General features: G+C 37.8%; 1 protein-coding gene across 3 annotated transcripts in view; it reads left to right on the top strand.

Annotated features, from left to right (window-relative positions):
- Window positions 1-22097, top strand: part of Pde3a (phosphodiesterase 3A) — a 275229-nt gene that overhangs the window by 157397 nt on the left and 95735 nt on the right. For 2 of the 3 annotated variants that reach the window (XM_006976484.4, XM_042274252.2), the window contains exon 2: window positions 5044-5094. In XM_006976484.4, the coding sequence (XP_006976546.1) occupies window positions 5044-5094 (51 nt within the window). Of the gene's footprint in view, window positions 1-2492; window positions 2577-5043; window positions 5095-22097 lie in introns of those variants that run through there. The other variant, XM_076568189.1, reaches the window with a different exon arrangement.

Consider the following 22097-nt stretch of genomic DNA (forward strand, 5'->3'; position numbering starts at 1 on the left):
AGATTGTTCCCCACAGACATGTCCATAGACCAACCACATATAAGTAATCTTTCTTTTCTTTTTTTTCCTTTTATTTTATTTTACAATACCATTCAGTTCTACATATCAGCCACAGATTCCCTTGTTCTCCCCCCTCCTGCCCCCCTTCCCTTCCCCCCAGCCCACTCCCCATTCCCACCTCCTTCAGGGCAAAGCCTCCCCCCAAGGATTGAGATCAACCTGGTAAACTCAGTCCAGGCAGATCCAGTCCCCTCCTCCCAGACTGAGCCAAGCATCCCTGCATAAGCCCCAGATTTCAAACAGCCAACTCTTGCAATGAGTACAGGACCTGGTACCACTGCCTAGATGCCTCCCAAACAGATCAAGTCAATCAACTGTCTCACCTATTCAGAGGGCCTGATCCAGTTGGGGGCCCCTCAGCCTTTGGTTCATAGTTCATGTGTTTCCATTCGTTTGGCTATTTGTCCCTGTGCTTTATCCAAACTTGGTTTCAACAATTCTCCCTCATATAAACCCTCCTCTTTCTCACTAATTAGACTCCCGGCGCTCCACCCGGGGCTTAGCCATGGATGTCTGCATCCACATTCCTCAGTCATTGGATGGGGTTTCTAGCATGACTATTAGGGTGTTTGGCCATCCCATCACCAGAGTAGGTCAGTTCCAGCTGTCTCTTGACCATTGCCAGCAGTTTTAAATGTGTTAGTTAGTAATTTTCACCACCTGAAGGGAATAGTTTTCTTAAAGCCAGTCAAGGTGACTAGCAAATGTTAATACCAGCACTTAGGAGCCTGAGGCTGGAGGATCACAATGACATTGAAGCCAGCCTGAGCTAGAGTTCTAGGTTAGCCTGGCCTGAAGTGAAACCTGAACCCTCCCCTCAAAGCAAAACATATTTCTTTAAAGTGCCATAAAACATAACGCTGGTGACTGGAGTCTTCACCTTCACCTTTGATCATTGCTATGATCCCTATGCTGGGGAGTGAACATATGACCTTGCACATGCTAGACAAATGCTTTCCAACTAAGCTGTAGCCCAGGCCATTTAAAACCTTCTTTTGGAGACAGGGATCCCACTCCATTCAGGCAAGTGTTCAGCTTACTTGTAGCCCAAACAAGTATAAGCCTATACCATGAGGCTCAGCTAATTATTTTTCCTCCATATCTTTTAAATATATACTAGGAATAATTTCTTCTTTCCCATAGAGTTGCAGTTCTCAGGCAGCTTTCAGACTTTCATTAACAATTCTCCCACGATGCCCCTGTAAAGGCATTACTTTTTATATAAACAAACAAACAGCAGGAGAAAGCAGCAGAATGAAACTCGGTCACCATCAACTGAAAGCATCTTACCTAAGGAAACCTCATGCTAGCTCTTGTCATTTCTCACGGCACACTTAAAAATATCTGCGCTCAGACAGAACCTTCCTGTTTCCCTGTTGCCGCCTTTGCTACTCCTGTGAACTTCTTGAATTCTGTGCTTGGCAGTGGTTTTGTTTTCCTTGGAAGGCAGTGTTGTGCAACATACTGCTAGGCTGAAGACTGTGATGCAGAAATTTATTATCGAAAATAAGGTGGAGAGAAGGAGGAATTATTCTGTAATGATGAAAATGACTCCATGTCAAAAAGGTCAGGATGTTCTAAATGCTTCATGTGACAGACTGGTCTCTCTTGAAGAACATGTAGCTTGTCCACCAGGAAAAAATTTAAGTATCTTTATTTTGCTCATCGTGGTTCATGAAAACTGAAAAAAGACACAAGGGACTCCCCCATCCCCTCCTCAGGAATTCTTCATTCTATGGAGAGATTTTTGCCTGCCATGTGTAGGCTTAACCTTGATGACCTATGTCATCAAACTTTCGGTAAGATACTTATCAAAATGTCACTCCTCCAAGGAGAAATCACAGGGGAAACTTTAATAGATGGTGACAGGGAATCAGTTTTCTCTTTCTGAGTTAAGTAGCTATGTACTCTTAACTAGAACATGTCTGCATCCTCAGAGCTTATGTATTTTCCAGGGCTCATCTCTTTCTCTTATATTTAACATATCATAAAGTAGCACACATTCCTCTTTTAAAGGACTATCTCAAAAGCAGTTAATACTTTCGGATAGTTTTTCCAGAATTGCTTAGGTACCCTGCTGCTTTTCATTGATCTCAAAGGTTGAGTCCACATGGGATAGATTGAAAGAAGAAAAATGTCCAGTTTCTACTTCTGTTCCTTGTTGTCCTTGGCCCATAAATGTTTTTTTTTTTTTTTAACTAATCCCCTGACTGCTTTGATCATCTGTGAGGTGACACTAAATCTATCAGATTGATCAAACGACTATCTGACTTTCTTGTTGATAGAATAACCATGGGATTTCGTATGCATGCTGTCTTCCTTAATATTTGTTTTAGCAATATTTTCTCACAATCACTAGCCTGGCAAATGGGCTGCAGAACATCTAAGCACTTCCTAAAATGTTTTGCCCTGTGGTTCTGTTTTTCCAGGAGTATTTGCTACTGCTTCTGCATTAAAACCCATCAAAGAAAATACTGTAATAAAAACCCATGAACTCAACACTGAAATAATAAATGGTAATTTGAGCTCAAATTATTTTCATTAAAAATATAATTTAAGGGTTAAGCTTTAAACCCATAAGGGGAAATGTCCAGTTAATTTTCTTTGATACCCTCCTTATTTAGAGAACTTTCCTGTATCTCATTTATCATATTCATAATTAATTGCTTTTCATTTATATTTTGCATATGCTATAGAATGCTACATGTAACTTTCGATGGCGTTGAAAATAGTAGCAATTGCCTATATATAACAGTCAGAGGTTGGTGAGATGGCTCAGCAGTTAACCAATGTTCTTGTAGAGGGCCCGGATATGGCTCCCGGCACACACAGGCAGCTGACAACCATCTGTAACTAATGTTCCACGGGATCTGACACACTGTGCCCCTGCAGCCTTCTGTATGCACATGGCATGCATAAGCTAATGCAGGCACACACATAAAATAAAAATATATAAATCTTTAAACTAACAAATCACATTCTTGGTCAGCTCATACCTTTTAAATATAACAAGTCATATACATATTCATAATAGAATAAAATAGAATTCATTTACAGTAATGTTCTCTCATTAGTTTATCATATGAGGCTGAGAATTTGCTGCCTCTGATATATAACATACTTGGCAAATTATACTTTTTTTTTTTTTTAAGAAAAGGCCAAATTGAGACAGTGAGTTTTTTGCAGTATTTTTAAAAACTCTCATTTACAAAGTATTGAGTTGATCTTTTCTATTACACATGATGACTCAAATCAGTATACATTTGAAATAACATTATTCTTGGTCTTAAAACATCAACATATGTAAGATATTAGTGACAGGAGAGAGGAGACATTTCATGATTTTCTTTCTGGTCTGAGAAAATCATTGCCTTCTTGACCTGATGTCACAAGCAAATATTCTCTCTTTAATCCATGGAATATAGATTATAATTTTCATTTAGAAAATTAGTTTGCCCATGTTTACTGCGATTGCCATGTGTAGCAGACTTTGCCAAGTTATTCTAACCCTGCTGGCTTGAAATGATTAGTACGGCAGGTGATGACCATGTGAGTCAGTCTCCTGTAAGGTAGTCTTTCCCAAACACTTTACTAAATCATTTCAGCACCACCCAGAGCTCACTTCATCATGTCACTGAACTTTCTGTACATAGCTCCTCACCTTCCTGCTGTTAGTATAGGGCAATCTCAAGGCCACAAAGAGGCTGACAATTGAAATGTATCAAGAATTGTTTTGGATAGTTCTAGAGAATAAGTAATTAAATGGCTCTAATTTAAATATGTATAAACCATACTAATTATTTGATTGATTGATTAGTATTTGTGAACCTCATCAGCAACTTTAAATTAGAATTAATGAGCATTTACCAGAAAAGGCAATGCCCATAAATCAAAAATTAAAAAAATTAAAGCATTAAAGAAATATGAACTGTGTGAACATTTAATTTTGCATAATGGTTAGTTGGATAATTTTGCCCAAATTATGTGCTAGCCAAACTATAATTAAATCATTACAATGACTCTGCTGAGTGCAATGGCCAACTATGTCTTGTAAAATGAGTAGCATAAATTACCTTGGTTTATTTTTGGGTGATCATATCACAAGGATTTTTTATTTAACTCTTGTCAAAGATTTTAAAGTAGAATTTTAATTGCACTCTGTTTTGTTCTCATACTATAACTACTGGCTGACTTGTCTTCTGTTAGATGACAGATTTTAACATATCACTGTTACTGGAGTTTCATATTTTGATTTACTTAGTTCAAATGGTATCCCTTTTTAAGACTTATTTTTATTTCTGTTTCATGTGTATGATTATTTTTTCTGCATGTATGTCTGTGTACCACATATTTGCCTGGTGCCCTTGGATGTTCATCAGATCCCCTGGAACTAGAGTTTAGGACACTTGATTGTGAGCTACCACAGGGGTGCTGGAACTGAACCTGAGTTCTTCTTAAAAGCAGCAAGTTCTCTCAACCGATAAGCCATCTCTCCAGCCTTGAAAGGGTATTCATTTTTAAGGACAACAGATTTGCATAATTATATATATGTATGTATGTATAGTTGAAAATTACTAAAAATAAAATCAGTCTTCTGCTTCCTCTTTCTGACAGTGTATCACACAGCCTTATTGCGTGACTTATGGTGTTTATTTCCCTGGGTGACTACAGGCTTACTGACATGAAAATGAAGCTTTGCACAATTTGACACGTGTCTAGAATTTCCCTGGCAAAGAATAGTAGAGCCATACATAGCAGATACTTCCTACCAGAGATATTCAGATACCTTTGTTACCAGTATGGTTTGAAATGCTAGCTATCAAGACAATTTATTCCTTCATGTCAATTTACTCATGGTGTTTACTTGATACTATTCCTATTAGAACACAGATTTTAGCAGCTTAATTATTCTTTCAAATCAAAACTAAAAATATTGGTGACACAAAATATGCATTTACCACAATTACCTTCTTGTCTTCACAGCTTATGGGTCATTCAGAATGGGACCACAAAAGAGGACCACGAGGATCCCAGGTAAATGTCCTCTCTTTCATTTTTCCAGGTTCTGTTTCTTAATGCTTTGAAGAATGAGATTCTGTGAAATTCAAGAAATAATAATCAGCAGACGGAGGAAGAGGCAAAATAATCATGCCATTTGTTTTTATTTAAGTTAGCCATAATTAAAGTCTGGATTTCAAGGCCTACAGGCAGATGTCAGTCTTTTCCTCCGGAGACTTTCCTGGTTTCCCAAATTGCTTTGTGTTTATGTGAATGTGAACTTTATATTCATCTCGACTCTGCAGAATGCATTTTGATCAACAGCCCACTCTCTTGATTTCATTCACTTCCTTTGATAATTTTCTGTGTATTTTCTTTCTCCCCTCCTCTATCTTCCTGTTTCTGGTTAAATATTCTGAAATATAATCAGGGCAAACTCTGAACTAATTAGAAGATTTTGTCTCTAAATTAATTGTCTTTGTCTAAGGAAAAAGAAAGATGAAAGGACCTATTATTTTTGAAAAGAAACAAATTCTAGACCTTTCTATATTACCAGACTGTTTTCATTGTCTCATTTTATGTCTTAGGCAAAGGAAAAAGCTTCCATGACGCATTTAAGCTTTTTAATGACCTAATTAGACAATGTGGATATGTTTTTCTTCCATAATTACATTGCCTGACAGAATAAAGGCTGTGTTTCACACTCAGAATATTCTTTTTCTTCCAAGTATATTTTGTAAAGATGTAGAAAATGTATTTTGCTATTTACCTGAATGTAAACCTGACCAAAAATAAGTATGTGGGTGGAAATTCTTAGCTCTGGACTCATGTATATGAATGTACTGTGCAGTATGTGTCTGCTCATTGTCAAGTGTGGGCTGTTCCTGGTTGTGTTTCCGTTAGCTATGTGTACCTGTATCACCACTATGTGTGTGGATAACTGTTCATGTAGGTCACTGAGAAAATGAAGTCAAGTCAATGGATGGTTTCAATTCTCCTCTTAGAAGCTGTGATTTTTTTTTACTTCAACCAATGTTTATTTAATATTTTTAAAAAACAAAAACTTTTATTAAATATTTCTATTGAACATGTTTAGGTAAAATATCTTAATGAGTACATAGTCTTAAATAGCAGTGATGTAGTGAAAAACTGAGATAATAATGTGAATCTATTTTTATAGAGGCTGTGATCCTTTTTTCTGTACCAGCTGGATGAATAACTAATATACACAAACTCCTTTGAATCAGAATTATCCAAAAGACTTTGTCTCCTGGTTTTTTTCTCATCTTCCATTTTCTCTGGCACTTCTCTATCTGTTCACATTTATAGTATCTTAAGTCACAATTTCCTGCAAAATTTCTGTGGGTAATGAGTTGTTGAGATTAACAGAATAAATTCTTTATGATTGCAAACTAGCAATTAAAGGAAATAGGACTGAGATATGGCTCAGTGATCAAGAGAAAGAACGGATCTTGCCGAGGACCTGAATATGGTTCCTAGCAACCCCACTGGGTGAATCAAAAATGCCTGTAACTCCAACTCCAGGGAATCCAATGTCTCTGGGCCCCAGGGCTATTCACACACATAAACCTGCACAATACACATAATCACAAATTTAAAAAATTTATTAAAATAGTTAATAAGTAAACAGCATAAATAAGTCCATAATTTCTGATTATCACTGTCCAAATGCTTTCATGTTTAAAATAGCCAAACTTGTTGAAGACATGTACTGTCAAAAGAACATAGTAAAATATATACATTTTTTTTAAAGTATATTTCTCTCTATGGCTCATTGTACTATAATTTATATTAAAGTTGGGCTTGGTCACATCATGTTAATCATAAAAAAATAAACTCCTGAAAGCATGCTGCCATAAATTGTAAGAATAAAAGAAAACTCAGAATCAAGCAAAGTATATTCTAGGTGTTTTATATAATTATAAAAGCCTGGAGTTATATACTCAAAAGTGTTTTCAGAAATTCCATACAAGTTAGATGACATTAGAACCCTTCCTAGTTCTGACAACCACAGGAATCAGCCTGTGCCCCAGGGAATTGTATCACTCACAGCAAGGGCTCTGGTGCCTTTCAGTCAGCAGAGCGACTCTTCTCAGTGTCGCACACCTTCATCCCACTTTGTGTCTTCCAGTTAAGTGAAACTGTCAAAGAACAATGCCCACTAACAAGGAATAAGAGTTCACGGTGAACCCTTCATTCTTTAGAAATCCCCGAAGGAAAAGTGCAGCACCAGGTAGCACTCCTGGCCTAATTCTAATTTCTCACTACATTGCTACCATAAAAGACCAGAAGCGTTCAGCAGAGCATTAGTCCCTTCTTCTCTTTCTGTCTTTTAAAAAAGGATATAATATTCTCAAATAGTTCGATTTTTCAAAGGGAATTCCAAGCAGGCTTCATCTGAATGCTTGTTCTTTAATAGTTCACTAACCCTCCAAGCTCTTGGTGAAATCTTGTCTCAGTTTGGTTTCATTTAGCATGGTTTGCAAACTTACTCTAAGTAAGTACATGGTGGTCATGGCTTGAAATAGAGAAATTGTTGGGGTGTGGGGAGATGGCTCAGTGGTTAAGAGCATGTACTGTTCTTGCAGAGGACCCATTCTTAGTATCCATGTCAGGTGTCTCACAGCTCCCTGTAATTTCAGCTACAGTTAATCTGAAACCCCTGGTGCTGTAGGACCTGATACACATATGCATACACCACCCCTACAGACCCATAATCATATATATGACTAAAAATAATAAAATATATATTGAGAAATAAATAGAACAATTTTTGTAATTCCGATATAAGGCCTCTGGTAGAACGAAAGACCAGTAAATAAATAAAATGTAATGGGATTTTGGTAGTTCTTTCTGTCTAGTAGAATTAGTATTACTTAATAGAGATGGGACCAGCAGAGCTGGCCAAGCTTTAGATGTTAGGTAAACCTCCTGAAGTGAGTAGAGGGAACAATGAATGAAAAAGTATTTGAGTAACTGTCTGAACTGGGACATGTCTGGGTGTATATGAGTTTTCTTTGTAGCATCTCTTTAAAACCTATAGGGTAAGTATGTTACAGGAAGACCTGATGTGAATGCAACACAATATTCATGGGATGGGTGTTGTTTCAGGAATTACTCTAAAGGGCTGAGACAGAGAATGCCATATGATGTTGATGAGATTGCCAGGGAGATGTAAGGAAAGTCAAGAGTTTGAGTATTGGGAGATTCTGTGCCACAAACAGAAACCTTCAAAGTGAAAACGGCAACTTTAGTGTCAGCATCAGCAAGTGAGGAGCCAGGATGGTAATTCCAGAAGGAAGCCTCACATAAATACTTAAGGGACCATTCTAGCTGCACCGTGGCCAGAAGAGAGCTAATGTCAAACTGGAAATGTCAGTTGCACATGTGATAATTTAACTGCAGCAGCAGATAGACTCCCAGAAGAATATTTGACGAGAAAAACAGAAGAAAGTCCACTTCTTGGGAATTACTCACTGGTAGGGCTGAGAGGAAGCCAGAGAGGGAGGTGCTCTGTTCACATGGTCTCAGAAATCAGCAGTGGGAGAAAATGAGTCAGAACTGAACAGTACTGTCAGAGAAAAGAAGGCTAAGACCACAGACCCAAGAGAATGAGAATCATGGGAAATACCTTTGGGTGAATTGATTAGGGTACAAGTGAGTGTGAGCAAAGTGATTTTGATTAAAAAAAAAAAAGTTGTGGTAGAAATGAGAATCCAGGAATTGAACCAAGATTAGGGTAAAATGGAAAAGCTCCGTTCAAATTAAAGGAATAATTGCAGCGAGGACCAGCAACAGGAGGGAGAGAAAGGCTGAGTATCCATCGTTATCAGCAGACACAGAATGACTAGGAAAGCAGGCTGAAGTAGCTCCAAGGTCTGCGGCCCAATGACAGTAAACTGCTGTCAGGGGAAGGAATGCAGCTCTGTTCACAGGCCTCTCTCTGGCTCCTGTGTGTAAGGTTCCCTTTCACACAGCCCTCCTCTTCCTCGGGCTCCATCCCAGTCATTCACTCCATACCAGCAAAACTGATCATATTCTCAGATAAACAACGCACTGGAGAACCACCTCCTTCCCCCTCCCCCGCAAAGCACATGCACATATGGAAAGGCTTTGGAAAAGTAGGGAAATATCTGTCCCACAGTTAGAGAAGAATTGGGGACCAATCATTCAAAATGTAAGTAGGCTGTTGCCTGTGGTGATTCATTGTGTACCCCAATAATGCTTGCCAGAGGATCAGAGGACAGAGCCAGCCATTAGATTAGACATAGAGGTCAGGCAGTGGTAGCACAGACCCTTTCACTTGGGAGGCAAAGATCCATCTGGATCTCTGTGTGTTCAAGGCCACACTGAGCCTTGAACAGTGCCAGGCAGTGGTGGCACACACCTTTAATCCCAGTACTGGGAAGCACACACACCTTTAATCCCAGGAAGTGAAGGCAGGGCAGAGAAAGATATATAAGGTGTGAGGAAACAGGAACTAAGTTAGTTCAGCTGAGATCCTTTTGGGTGAGGACTCAGAGGCTTTCAGTCTGAGGAAACAGGATCAGCTGAGGAGTTGGTGAAGTGAGTTTGGCTGTGGCTTGCTTGGCTCTCTGATCTTTTAGGTTTCACCCCAGTATCTGCCTCCAGGTTTTTTGTTAAAAGACCATCTAAGACTTGAACAACAATTGCCAACCTAAGGTCTTACCTTTTCTTGAGAGGCAGGTGTGTGTGTGTGTGTGTGTGTGTGTGTGTGTGTGTGTGTGTGTGTGTGTGATGCAAGAACTTGAATGGTGGAATTAATGTTATAGATAACTATCAGAGGGCTGACTTGGGGTGTGAACATCAAGAAATCTTAGCAGGAGCAGAGGTGACCATTCACACCTGTCACCCCAGCATTTAGAAGAGTGAGACAAAAGGGTCACATAGAGTTTGAGGGCAGCCTAGACTATAGACAAGACCTTATCTCAATAATTAATTGATTAATTAATTGGTAGATAGCCTAGTAGAAACTGTAGAGCTGTTTTATTAGCAGTGCATACTGTTCTAAATGGCAAATTATAATGTGTTTCATTTTAAGAAAAACATGGCAGGGTGAAGAGGTGGCTCAGCGATTACCAGTACACACTGCTCTTGCAGAGGACCCAGTTTGGGTTCCCATTACACATAATGGTGACTTACCCGCTCTGGAGCTCCAGTTTTAGGAGACCTGATGCCCTCTTCTGGCCTCCATTGGTACTAGGCACACAAATTGTGCATGCATGCGTGGAGACAAACCCTCTCTAATGCCCTCCTCTGGCCTCCATGGGTATGATTCACACAAATGGTGCTTATGTACATGGAAACAAACACTCAGGCATATTGAAGAAAAAAGTTAACAAATCCATTTTGAGGAAAGATAGGAAAGCATGAATGTGCAGGATAGCAAGATGGCTTAGCTGGTAGAGCACTTGCTTCTAAAACTGATAGTAACTTGAGTTCAGTACCAGGAGCCCGCATATTAGAGGGAGCAAGTCCTACATGTGGCCTTCTGGTCCATAAATGTGCACAAATATACACACTATAAATACATGTATTTTTAAAGTGAAAATATGAACATATTTCAGGTATTTTTTTAACTTTTGAGGAATCAACATTGAACAAAATGGTTTTCATCTTCATATATTTGGCAGCAAGCAAGTTTTCTGAACATTTAGTTTTATCTCAAGTCAACCTTAATCTTGACCAGGCTAGAGTTGACTTTTTGAGGATTCTTTTAGCTACTTAAAAAAATAAGAATTTTCTCCGATTTACCTTCATCCTTCAAGGTTATATCATATATGCATTATTTAAATATTTAAGTATGTGAAACTTTTATTTAAAACCTACCTATCTTGCTTTGAATAAATTTCATCACCTACTTGCATATCTTTGTTTAGATTCAGCAAGAACTTTATTCAAGTTTGTTTGTGTTGTAGTCAATAATTCTCTGACTTAATCCATCAGCTTACAGGTTTGCAGTTAATCTTTCTTGTTTCTAGTTCCTGCTTTTTAAAGCATCTGCTCTCAATTGTTAGACCATCCAAATATAGGAAAAATGCTGAATGATAAATAAACTCCCAGGATCACGCAGAGATCCTTCATGTGGCATCGTTCCCAGTAATACCACATGAAGTCAGGGCATGACATTCTCAGAAGGCAATTATGTTTTTTTCTCTTAAATTCTTGATGAAAATCTTTCCAGTGGGAAGTAAAGAGAAGCAACAGAAAATCTCTATCCTACAAAAGGGACCTAAGTGGAAGGGGGAATTCCACGGACTCCAAATTTACTTATCACTCAGTGGATGATCCAGTGGGAAAGATCAGTTTAGCTTGTGAAGCTATGAACTTCCTATCTTTTTGACAAACAGGAAACTGAAAGACTTTTATTCATCAATAAGAACTTACAGATTCTTTTTTTCCTTTGGTATATTATTGATATTCTACTGACAGCCAGGCTTTGTCAGCAAGAATTAAGGCTGTTCCCTCGGAACAATTATTGGTGTGATTGAAGTCTTGTTGTAGATGATGAGATTCTGGTTTCACTGTTCATAAATAATTGAATTTGTAAATGCACAAAGCAAGAAGGTAGCTGAACAGATTGGTGGAAAATGTTATTTAATGTATTAGGTTCCTACTATGCTTCAAAGCAGCCTCTGAACTATGTTAGTGGTAGGTACTTAATTGTCTGTGGCAACCTGGAGATGCCAGTCTGTGAAAATGCTAGAGTAGGAAGCAATTCGCAAGCCCAGTTAACCTTTGCAGCTCTAAGTGTCCAGGCTGAATTTGGTGGGAAGCCATTGTGCTTACTTTTCTGTTAGTCTGGATATGCCAGAGAATGGTTCGCTAACTTAATCCTTTGCCCATAAATGTCTAATTCAGTGGTAGGTCACTTATTTTCTGGGTTAAATAATTTATAAGAAAATGTGAAGAACAATATAAATATCTTCCAGATTACTCTGGAAAAATGTCATGTAAATATATTAAAGTTATTTCCTCTTAATACATTTTAGGATGATGCCTCACCACATTTCCCAGGAATTTATGAGGGATTAGTGTGAGCAGAGCAGGTGCCATTATCCCATCTTCCAAGTGCACCCCCCTGTCACTACTTACTAGCATTTCATGTCCTGGGTCGAGTTTGCTGCTAGGGTTACTTTTTGCACAAACTTAGTGTCTTTCACTTGCATTCTTTTTCTTTTTTACTTTTCCACAAGTCTAGAAATTATTCCAATAATTGTTCCTTTTGGGATATTCATCTAATCAAGATTGACTGATTTAGTGTTTGTTTGTGTGTGTCATGTGTATGTGCTTATGAAAGCCAGAAGAGTGTGTCAGGTCCCGTGCATCTGGAGTTGTGGATGGTTATATGCTTCCCAATGTGGATGCTGAGATCTTAACTAGAGTTCTTCGGAAGAACATCAAGTGGTCTTAATCACTGAGCTGTCTCTCCATATCTACTGTTGTGTTTTCTGTGTTTGTGTCTGGTATATTATAAAATTTGGTTAAGACTGCTTCTGTGGAATGAGACCATGCAAAAAAATATGTGCTTGGGCTCCATGCATTTTAAGTGTGACTTTTGTTATCTCATGCAGTAGTAACAATAAGGGTCACATATATACATATCTATACAACTTCTGATGTCAGATATTTACTGTTTGGACACTCTTTTTTTGAAACATTCTTTCTTCGTTTTTTGAAGTTTTTTTTTTTAAATTTTATTTAATAACAGTATCTAGAGCACCCATGCTGTTATAAAAGTGCAAGTATTACTTGCCTTTGTCCTCTGAGATGAGAAAATAAATGAACCAATACAAACATCTTGCGTACAAGTGCCTATGACGTAAATACACAAATTCTGGAAACTAACTTTATGGGTCTAAAGCTGTTGCTTCATATTCACATGAAAAGCGACAGAAAAGCTGTGTTAACTTTAGAGCCGTTTGACTTATCTGTGCATAGAAGTGTCTGGCAGCCGGAGACAAAGGCAGCCCCCTTTCCCATGGTAACAACGAAGACCATCTCCAAATGTGGCCAAGTGCTGTTGGGAAAGCGAAACTGCTTTTGATTGCAATTATGGCATAGTCTCTGCTGATGGTAGAAGGGAGTTGGTAACTGTGCACCAATTAGCTTTGGCACTTCACACAGGAATATGGGAGTTTCCTCACTTAGTGTTCATCACTACACAATCTGCATCACACTTCACTTTTAAAGATCATATCCCTGGGAAGTAGTTTTCTCACAGAGCAATAATGTCCTCAGAAACTATGGGGAAAGGGTTTACTGGCCCAGGAGAGAAGGTGCTTCTGCCATACAGTGGCTACATGGAGCATGTGCTTCTGTGACCTGGTGAGTGACCTTGAGTGTGTCGCTCTTTGTTGAAAGCCTTGAACCTTTGCAGAGAGCATCAATAAACAGGAGTCAAATTCGTCTACAGAAATCGAAGGGAAATTGCCATTGGCATTTGTGCTTTCATTAGCACCATGTTCATAGATTAGTGGACGTGTTTAGTGCTTATTGAGTGACCTTCTTATCTTGAGGACTGGGGGCATCATTACCATGACATGTGCAATGCCTTATGAAAGTTCTTGCTAAATCACAGCCTTGTAGGACCTTATAAAACTTCCAAAAAACAATGGGAATGGCAGGTATTGTTGGTAGGTATTTACCTGCAGGGACTCTGAATAGGGTAAGCAGCCATTACATTTACCAAGTGCTCAAAACAATAATATCCACTTCTTTCAGTCCTAGTAGTTCCTGACCATCCTTGTAGTTGAAGCTGCAGCCAAAAGAAAGTTAAGGAAGGTGGTATTTGGTTCCTAGAGTCTTCTAAAATAAATATATACGTTCTGCTAACTAATTTTGCAGGTCTACAGTTTTCCATTTTACTTGCTATAAAGGCAAGGAAAAATATGATAACTTCAGAGTGGGTCCATTTGTTCTTTGTATTGTTGAATCTGACAAAGTCCAATACTTTTAAAATACTGTATGATTTTACATTCTTGGTGGCATAGAGTAAGATATTTTTTACTACTTGAGAAAATGTACTCTGAAGTGGAAATGTGAAGTTTTTCTTTTACTTTCAAATAGAACTTTAAAGGGGAAGATAGTTCAGATATAAACAGAGTCTCATGTAAGACAAAAATCTCAGGCAAGGATGTTACAGCTAGAATGATTCATTGGCCATCAAGTAGTCATGAAGGGGTTGACTAAAGAGGGTGGCAGGAAAGTGGAAGAATGGTTGGTCTTTTCAATGACTATGGGCATGTGTCATTCTAACAAAAGACTGAGATATAGGAAGTTGGCATTCCCTTGGTATACTTTTTTAAAAATCCCCAAGAGGGGAAATGTTTTCATTTAGTCTCTTACTAATGCATAGCCAGTTTTATGTACACTTGGATAGTTCTAATGCTATTCTAATTGTATTTATAGTACAGGGTTTTCTTTGCCCCCATTGTAAAGGGAAAACTGCAAAGTTGTTTAATACTGACATTTCATCCTACCATCAAAGTCTCCCCCCTCTTCCTTTTAAAAGTTTTACATTGGATGGGTTAGTGAGAAGGCCAGCAGGTGAAAGTGCCTGCTGCCAACGCTTGAAGATCTGAGTTCAGTGCCCAGAACCCATGGAAATTATATATATGACTACAGATTGCTTGGTGGTTCTCATCTCAGCATTTAAAGCCTGGCTCATTTTGTAAAGAAGCAGACAATACAAGAAACAGGTATGATATTAACTGTCAAAACCAGAACAGTAGATATTAATGTTATAGTTATTTTAAAAGTCATGTGAATGGAGCTTCCTGTCAGTTTGAATTTCAAGGTCCTGGTATTTGGGGCTTTGAAGTGTGTGTGTGTGTGTGTGTGTGTGTGTGTGTGTGTGTGTGTGTGTGTGTGTGTGTTCATGTATGTATGTATTAATATGTGTGATATATATGTGTAAATATGTATATTTGTGTGTGAATGTGTTGATACATTATGCAGTGTACAATTTCTGGAAAATTCTAGAATGTTGCAAGTTATAGTTTGCTCTTATTGGAAATCCATAGGCTATCCAATGAGAACAAAAATCAAAATTGTTTGCCGAGAGGCCCTGTGCCTTTACAGCTAAGTTCTTCTTGTTTACAGTTCTCACTTGACCCTTTGCAACTATTTCCAACCTAGAGTTGTGTGATGGAGTTCTTTTCTTTTCCACTCATGAAAACAGAGTTTAGAGAGAGTTGTTAAGGCAGCCTCAGTGGCACACACCTTGAGAGTGATTTAATGAGAAGACTGTTTAAGGAAGACGGATTCACGGCTCTAGAAGAGAGCTAAAAGAGTCAAGAGGATGTGCAGACAGTGAAAGCACCATTTCTCTGGGCAAGAGATGAAAAAAGTTGACTGTCAAAGATGATGGAGCCAGGCACAGTGGTACCTGCCTATAATCCCAGCATGTCGGAGGCAGGGGCAGGGAAACCATCGCAACTTCAAGGCCAGGTAGTTATAATTTATGAGCTTAGAGTTGACTTGAATAAAGTGTGCTTAAATATCAGTTACTTAGTAAGATTCTAGTGTTCAGTGAAATGTTTTTTAAAGCTTGAGTACTGAGACAGAAGTCATATTTCTAAAACTATCTATATGCGTCTGGACTTCCCTATTTCTAAAGAGTTCTGGATACATTGGGATTCTCTCAATTTAATATCTGAGATAACATGTAGGGTAGTGTCTGATTATTTCATAAATTGACATCTTATTAGGAGTAGGAATTTCTCACGTTGATATGGAAGCATAATATGTAAGACTTGGCACATAATGTCTGCCTGTAATCTCAGACTACAGCTGCTGAGGTAGAGATGTACATTCAAGGCCAGTCTAGTCTACATAGTCAGATGCTGTCTAAGAATGATTTTAAAAATAAGATTTTTAAAAGATAATAGGGTCTAGTCAGATGGCTTAATGGGTAAAGATGCCTCCAACTGAACCTGGTGGTCTGGGATCCATATGATTGAAGGAAGGAAAGAATCCACTCCTTCAAATTGTCCTTTGACTTCTACAAGTGTGTCATGACAGAAGATCTCATAAATGAACATGTATGTACACACACATACACACACACACACGCACGCACACATGCACACACAAATGTTTAAAAATTTTAAAAGATAATATTTACACCATATTTTTAGTTGTAGCACTGATTCTCAATCCCAGAGCATGAGTCCTCCCTCGCTTCCCTGCCTGGCCCCTTGCTTCCCTTCGTCCCTTCCCCCCTTGCCTCTTATCCCATGGGATTTGTATGTGCAGAGGTAATCCTGCCTCCCACCACTCAGGGAGTGGGAATGTGCATCAGGACTTTAATAGAGACCTACAGCACGTGATGGGACCAGGCTTTCCACTATTTTTTGCTGTATCTTTGGCTTAAAGTCAATGGAACAAACTGAGCTTGGCATTGCTATTTATGCCCCAAAAGAAGAAAAATATATAATTTTGCCATTTCTGATGCTGGATCTTGGCACTGTGGCTTTTGTTTATGGAAAAAGACAGGAGAGGGAGAAGCATTATTTTAACTCTGAGAATAAATAGTCATATCCAAATGAAATTTCCTTAAAAAGCATTTGTGCTTTTTTTTGCTGATTATTACCATAAACATTGCCATTAATCTAGCTTGAAACAAAAATTAAGTTATTATGTTACTTAAATAGCAGAGGGTGTTTCAATGTATGGCTGTAATCATGGTGTCATTGTGACACACCATTTGCATACACCTTGTTTATAACTGGTGGATAGATAATCCCTTCATTTTATGATGGAGATTTGCATTATCTTGATAAATTTCCTTTTGGCATCAAAGAGAATATTTTTTATATATAAAATGAGTACTACTTTAATAAAAATGAGTGATGTCATGGTTAAGCTCCTTCTCTGGCACTTACTGGACAGTGGACATTACTGGCTTATTTAAGCCATTGTTTTATCTGAAGTGACTTACTATCAACTATTAATAAAGAGAAATACATATATTAATAGATCCTGAGATATCAAAATATTGAAAGCACATTCTCTTTTTATATATCGGTGCTGATGAGAATTATTTTCATAAAATAGATTCTTTAGGCTTTAATGAAGTTGTTTTTTAAGGGGAATTTTGTTATTGTTTTAATAAATGATGAGCAGTCCAAAATGTAAAGATCTAAATGTATAATAGTGTGTACCACAGAGCACTTCAGAGGAAGGTCCTTTAACTCTGCCCTTTTCTTGATGGAAACTTTTCAATATATGAAAACATGAGAGGCTGGCTCTCAGCTGTAGTCTGCATGGAGCAAATTAGCCACTTCCTTGGGAGGTACTTTTCAGTGGTCATTCTCATGACTGGTAGGTCCACTTGGTATCACCTATAGACCTGACTAGACTGACAAGGCCTGAGATGAAGTCAGGACAAATTCATTTTCAGAAGTTTCACTGATGAAAAGAAGGGTGTCTATGTTATATCACTTAAAGGTAAAGAACACATGAATGGATCTTGTATCTATAGTGACCCTTGTAGCATATTCTGTGGTTATAGCTGGTTCATCCCCACACCAAAGGGAAGGATAGACTGGCATTTTAAATTTGTATCACTCACTTCTTCATAGTCAAATGAAGGCTAATGGTATTCTATAAAGGAATGAGGTCAAAAAAAGAAAAGTACAAATGACAGAGTTCAGGGGCAGGGAAACGACAGTGGAAATTGATGCAGGATTATCTTAACCTGTGGTATCAAAGCAACAACTTTTCATAAGTCAGAAGATTCATCTATATCATAATCCACATAAAAGGTACAGCCTAGAGTTATGCAAAGTACAGCATATACTGTGACACACCCACTTCTTTTAGCCTTTACATCATCATTTACACTTAGAATCTAAACGTATTTATCTCATTTCAGTTAGCCTTGGAAAAGGACACAGTACTGTTATTTTTTGGCTCCTAGTTTTGCTTTCAAACAACCAAGTATCCAAAATAGGTCAAATTTCATGACTCTGGAGAGCATGAGGCTCTTTCACTACTTTGTAGCTTCATTAGCATGTTTTCTGTGCCTGTGATAAGTGCTGTTTTAATCCTTGCCTTCTTCAATCCATAATGAGGCTCAGACATCTGAGCCACACCCTCCTATATTATGTCCACATTTCCGTCTCCTATGTATGTGGAATTTAAAATATGTGGAATTTCCCAAGAGATGCTGAGGTTCTCATATCTCTAAAACATCTTGTTTGTATTTCTTATAATGATTATCATTTGGGATTCCTTCAAGAAATGTTGAATGGGTGGAGAGATGAATGGTGGGTGGGTGAATGGATTGATAGATGGATGGGTGGGTGAGTGGGTGGATGGGTGGATAGATGTATGTGTGGATGGATGAGTAGATGGATGGATGGATGGATGGATGGATGGATGGATGGATGGATGGATGGATGGATGGATTTAGTGATGGATGGATGAGGCATACCATGGGTATCTGAGCACACAGAACTTTCCTTTAGCCTGTTTTACAAGTTGACCACAGTGAAGTCTTGTTGTAACTGAAGGATAGCTAGACTTTCTATCAGTACTTCTGAAAAAGTCTGTTTTATAAAAATATGAGAGTGACTCTAATAAAATCTGAATGTTAAAGCATATTTTATTGTGCATCACACATGGTTATCATATGTTCCAAATTATAGTGTGAATTATATATGGTGGTAAAACATATGAAGAACATGTCTGTCCTATAGTGATTTTCAATCAAAGAAGGGTACTTGAAAAACTGACGCAAAAAAACAGAAGTACAAAAAATAAACCAAAACAGGTTTGCCATGAACTTGCTTAACATATTATTGGTCACAAAAGACCCGATATCAAAAGACCTTCTCAAAGATTTGGAATGATCTTTGAGGGATTACAGTGATATCCTGGAAGGTTAAATAGAATGTTTTATTGGATTAGATGTCTTGAACAAACTCTCAATCAAATTTGTATCCAAAACTAGAAGATTATAGTGCTGTGAAACTTCATAATCATCATCTAGTAACAACAGACTCTGAGATTTTCCTTCTGCATTGATTGCATATTTAGAGCTTTTGAGGTTTTGTGCTTTTTAAATTTTTTGGAAGAACATAAAACTGTGGTCCTAGAGTTAGAGAGATGGCTCAGAGGGTAAGGGCACTAGCTCTTACAGAGGACCCGAGCTTCAACTCCCAGCACCCACATCTGGTGACTCAAAACTGTCTATAACTCCAGCACCAGGGGGATCCTACACTCTTTCCTGAATTCTGTGGGCACTGTACCCATGTGCACAGGTGCACACACGTGCATGCACATATGCACACACACACATAATTTAAAACAAACATTTTAAAAAGTATGATCTCAATAGTAAGAGGGAGGTACATACTTGTCAAAAGGTTTGCTCTAAATAGACATTTGCTTTATACCTAAAATGTATAAATGATTCAAGTGATTTGGGCATTTGGTAAAGATTAGTTATTAATGGAGTCAGTCTAACTTGGTAGATTAAGATGTATTTCTTCCTTCATTCACTAGAACTCACTTTTGTCAACCTATCAAACTCCTGTCTTCCTGATTGTACAGGAAGGACTCTTAACCACTAAGCTCTACGTAACATCCATTCTTAAGTACTGGATTTTTTTCATACCTTTCATTGATTGATTGATTGATTTTTATTTACATGTTTGTGAGTCCCACAGAACCCATAAAAGGGCATATAATACCATACAGCTGATGTTAAAGGAAGTTTTAAGCACCCACTGTGGATGCCAGGAACTAAACTTGGATCCTCTGCAAGAACTTCAAGTACTTGTAACCACTGAAACATCTCTGCATCCCCATCTTATCAATTTGTGGGAAACAAACATTTTAGAATTATTTTTTTAAAAAAATGGTAATTTCACCCAGCGGCAATGTACCATTGCAATTTCTGTCAAGCCTGTATTTCCTAAAGAGATTTTTTTTTATATATATACAGAAAATGAGCTGGTATCAACACTTCAATGCACTGTGTATGCAAAGGGCTGTTAAAGAGGATGGAGCCAAAATTACCTCTGAATTAGTGTGGCCTCTTTGAATGTAACTAGTAGCCCTCAATTTGTGTCAAAACCCCTATCTACTTCATTTTCAAGCTACTTCTATGAAAGCCAAGGATTATAATTATATAATATATACTTATATATAAAAATATAATTGGGTAATTTACCTGGGATTTCATTAAACTCAACACTTTTAAAGTTTTACCCTGCAGGATTCTACATAAACTGGGATGCTAGGTGGGTGGGTGTGATACAGAAGATAATGATCTTAGAAACAGTAAAAGTGCTAGTTCCACTAGAAGATGTGAAAGTGAAAATGAGAGGCAGCCTTTATAAGACATGGTCTTCTCATTCATTAAATTACATCAACACTGCACACTTGTTCTTGATATTCAGTGCATTGGGAGGTCTTAAGTAAATAAAATGTGAACAAAAAACTATCTTCTGACTTTCTTTTTGAGGTAGAGGCTCATTCTATAGCCCAGTCTAACCTTAAACTTATTGTGCAGCCTGGGCTAGCCCTAACATCTCACTAGTGTGAACTCCCACATCTGGCTCCATACTCTGGTAAGTGATAATTTCATTATCGTCCCATTTTACCGCTTTGATTCTACCCCCACCATGCTATCCATGTCTACTGTAACGTGAGTGTTTTTCATGACACGGCACGCCCGGTCCTTCTCTCTTGTCTAATCCACTAGAACAAGTATCTCTGTTCTCCTGGAAAAATGCGAATCAATTTGCATGGTCATCTGTTTAAAGTGTTGGATAGAGAGATGGCTCAGAAGCTAAGGGAGCTTGTTATTCCTGCAGAAGATCTGAGTTCAATCCCCAGCACCCAAGCCAGCTGGCTGACAATTACTTGTAACTCTAGGGAATCAAATATTCTTTCTTGCTTCCATGGGGACTCACACATGGGGTGACAGACACAAAAACAGGCACACATACACACATAGAAATGAAAATAAATCTAAACTATAATACAAGTACATCAGCCTGTAGGATTTTCTTTCCATCTTTGTCTGTTCAAACTGGAAAAAATGTTAGTAATATCTCTCAACAAGAAAACTCCCTCTCTGTCAGGCTCCCTTCCACTGAATTTTTGTCAGATGCCCTCCCTTGTGCAGACTTCTGTGATATACAAGAGGGGACATCCTGACCTGCAGATTGGAAAACTCTTCCTCCTAAGTTGCTATAAATGGCACTTAGCACTTTATTTATTGAGTCAGCTCTGATGACTTGAGCAAGATAAATTGTCTACAGAGGAATGCCGGCTTCTTAAGTGACTTGTGAAGACAAATACATCATCATCCATAAAGCACTTCTTGAGGATTTTCAGTGGGAACATTAATTTGTGGTGTCCTACATTTTGCAAAACAAATTAAGAAAAAAATTACCCTTACTAAAACTGAATTTTTTAATTGGTATTTTTAACTGGAGATCAAGAAGGACATTAACAAGTAAATTTTGGAATATTTAATAGTTATTTAGCTATTTCATTAGGACTAATATATTAAGTTTTAATGTAGAATTAATTTCGGGTGAGCTTTAAAATTTCTAATTAAAAGTAGGAGGGAGACAGTAAAGTCCTTACTAAACATTTACGTAAGATGAATTTTATTTTAAATGCATAGAGGTGAGTGTATAAATGCCTGGATCTTCTACAGTTTGCATATTGGCTGGTTGCCTTGGTAGCCTCAAAAGCCATTCCCTGACACTGATTACAGTATGACTTCGTAGAGAGGAGAGTTTTAGAATCTGGTATGTTATGTACTATTATATAATTTAAAATTTAATATAATAGTTCTAATGAAATAGCTAAATAATTTTTCTTGATCTCTAGTTTAAAAGAATTAGAAATTTAATTTTATTATATAATTTAGCATATAATATGTGTTCATCTTTCAGCTTCTTTGCAGTCATCTTCAGACTTCCACGCATGTGAAATAAAGCCTTTTTTTTTTTTACTTCTTTCTGAGT

Source organism: Peromyscus maniculatus, chromosome 3, assembly GCF_049852395.1.
Source record: "Peromyscus maniculatus bairdii isolate BWxNUB_F1_BW_parent chromosome 3, HU_Pman_BW_mat_3.1, whole genome shotgun sequence".
Taxonomy (NCBI): domain Eukaryota; kingdom Metazoa; phylum Chordata; class Mammalia; order Rodentia; family Cricetidae; genus Peromyscus; species Peromyscus maniculatus.